This window comes from Neophocaena asiaeorientalis, unplaced genomic scaffold (assembly GCF_003031525.2).
Source record: "Neophocaena asiaeorientalis asiaeorientalis breed wild unplaced genomic scaffold, Neophocaena_asiaeorientalis_V1.1 scaffold30, whole genome shotgun sequence".
Lineage (NCBI taxonomy): Eukaryota > Metazoa > Chordata > Mammalia > Artiodactyla > Phocoenidae > Neophocaena > Neophocaena asiaeorientalis.
This window is the reverse complement of record NW_020174923.1, coordinates 7817930-7819670: the sequence shown is the minus strand read 5'-3', so window position 1 is coordinate 7819670 and position 1741 is coordinate 7817930. Positions and strand designations below refer to the sequence as shown.

The 1741-nt window shown below is 70.8% G+C and overlaps 1 protein-coding gene across 4 annotated transcripts in view; it reads right to left on the bottom strand.

The window, feature by feature from the left end:
• SPHK1 (sphingosine kinase 1) overlaps positions 1-1741 on the bottom strand; it is a 4709-nt gene that overhangs the window by 1721 nt on the left and 1247 nt on the right. For 2 of the 4 annotated variants that reach the window (XM_024760791.1, XM_024760793.1), the window contains exons 2-3: positions 571-774; positions 83-235 (exon numbers count right to left, since the gene is read on the bottom strand). In XM_024760791.1, coding sequence (XP_024616559.1) covers positions 83-235; positions 571-580 — 163 coding nt within the window. In that variant the 5' untranslated portion in view covers positions 581-774. Of the gene's footprint in view, positions 1-82; positions 236-570; positions 775-1070; positions 1736-1741 lie in introns of those variants that run through there. The other 2 variants (XM_024760790.1, XM_024760792.1) reach the window with 2 other exon arrangements.

The following is a 1741-nucleotide window of genomic DNA, read 5'->3' as shown; positions in this document are numbered from 1 at the left end:
TCGCGGCGGGGGCGGGGGTGGGGGGGTGGGGGAGGGTCCCTGTGTGGGGATGCTCCCTGCATCCCCGCGGGGAGACACTCACCAGTGAGCGTCAGCGTGTAGGAGACATCGGCCTGGGCCAGCAGGGGCTGCACGTGGCTCCGGAAGAGCTGCAGGGCTTTGCCCTTGCCCCCGCGCGGATTTAACAGCACCAGCACTCGGCAGGGCCTTGGGAGCGGGTTCCGGGAGCCGCCCGCTGTAAAGACAAACCCGAACCGGCCACTAGGGGGCTGACGATCACAGCAGGGGGACCGGGGTGGAAACGCTGTGCCTGAAACCCACGGGTAACTGATCCAACAGAGTCTGACCAGAGGCAGCGGCCTCGAGCGGTGGGGAGCTCCAGCGGCAGCCCCGCGCTCCTCACCCGGCCAGCTTGGCTTGGCTCAGCCTCGGCCCGCTTCCGGTCTCGTCGGGAAAAGTGCTTCTCTCGGGCGTCCCCAGCCTCTTTTGTTCAGCTGACTCGGGCCAACCTTCCTCTCGAGAGAGAGAAGGGATCCCCCTACAGGCCTTCCCCGCCAGGCCCCCACAAACCTGCATCCATAACCTCGACCCGTGGCCCCCGCTGCCAGGGGGTCCCCGGCGCTGTCGGGGCGCTGTCCGCGGCGGCGTCTCCTGCCTTCAGCTCCTTATCGGTGCTGCCCAGGCGGGCGTCTCGGTGCCGGCTGTGGGGCTCGCCCTCCCCGCCCGGAGCCGGGGCTGTAGGGGCACCCGCGTCATTCCCTGCGGTTGCCGGATCTGGGGGAGAGGAGACACCGCTGGTGGAGTCCGCAGCGGCCCCCTGAGGTGGGGGGCGCCCTGCTAGGTCCTGGGACCACGCGCGGGGAGCCGCGCCTCCGGCATCGCCTAGTTTTCCGAGAGGTCCTGAGAGCCGAGGTCCAGTGCCACCAAGGGCGCTCCCGTCCTAGAACTGAGCTCCCACCCCCAGAGGCAAAGGGTCTCTTCCTGAGGGGCTTTCTTTCCTGGGGCCTCGGGTTCCGGCCCGACGATGAGTCAGAGCCCCGTGGCTCTCTCCGGGGGGATCAGGTCCTCACCCCCTGGGCGCTGCCAGGAGGAGGGGAGTCCAGTTGCGTGAAAATCCCAGAACGTGAGTGGACATCGCAGGGCGCGAAGTTCGGGGCGAGCGATCCCCGCCCCGAAACAGCCGGGTCGCCGTGTCCTCTACCCTGAGCTCCGGAGCGGCCGGAGTCGCCGGGCGCGCCTCTAAGGACCAGGCTCTGCGGCGCCGCGCGCAGCGCTCGTGGGAGCAGCGCCGGAGTCGCGCAAGAGCTGAGCCGGAGCCCGGCCGCCAGCCGCCGCCTCCCTCGGCCGCAGCCGAGTGGGCGCGGAGGCCATGCGGTGCACGGCAGTTCCCCCGACCGCCCAGGAGCCACGCACGGCGAGAGGACAGGGCGGGCGGCCAGCCCTACCCAGTCGGTCCGCTTTGCTGGGGAAGCGCCACCTCCGTTCCCCACAGTGGCCTAGGGCTGAACGCAGCTCGTCCCGGGCTCAGCCTCGCATCTGAGGGACAACTGGAGCGCCGGGCAAATGCTGACTGCACGGCCTCGCTGTCTCCAGCCTCAAACTTTTGTCTCAACTTCGGGGAGGGACCTGTGCCTCGCCCCCGGGCCTGGCCACGCCCCGCGCTCCCCGCGTTTGCGGGGGAGGACCCCGCGCCCTGCATAGCTGGAGCCCGCCTGTCCCCGGCCTCCCCGCGCCGCCCCCC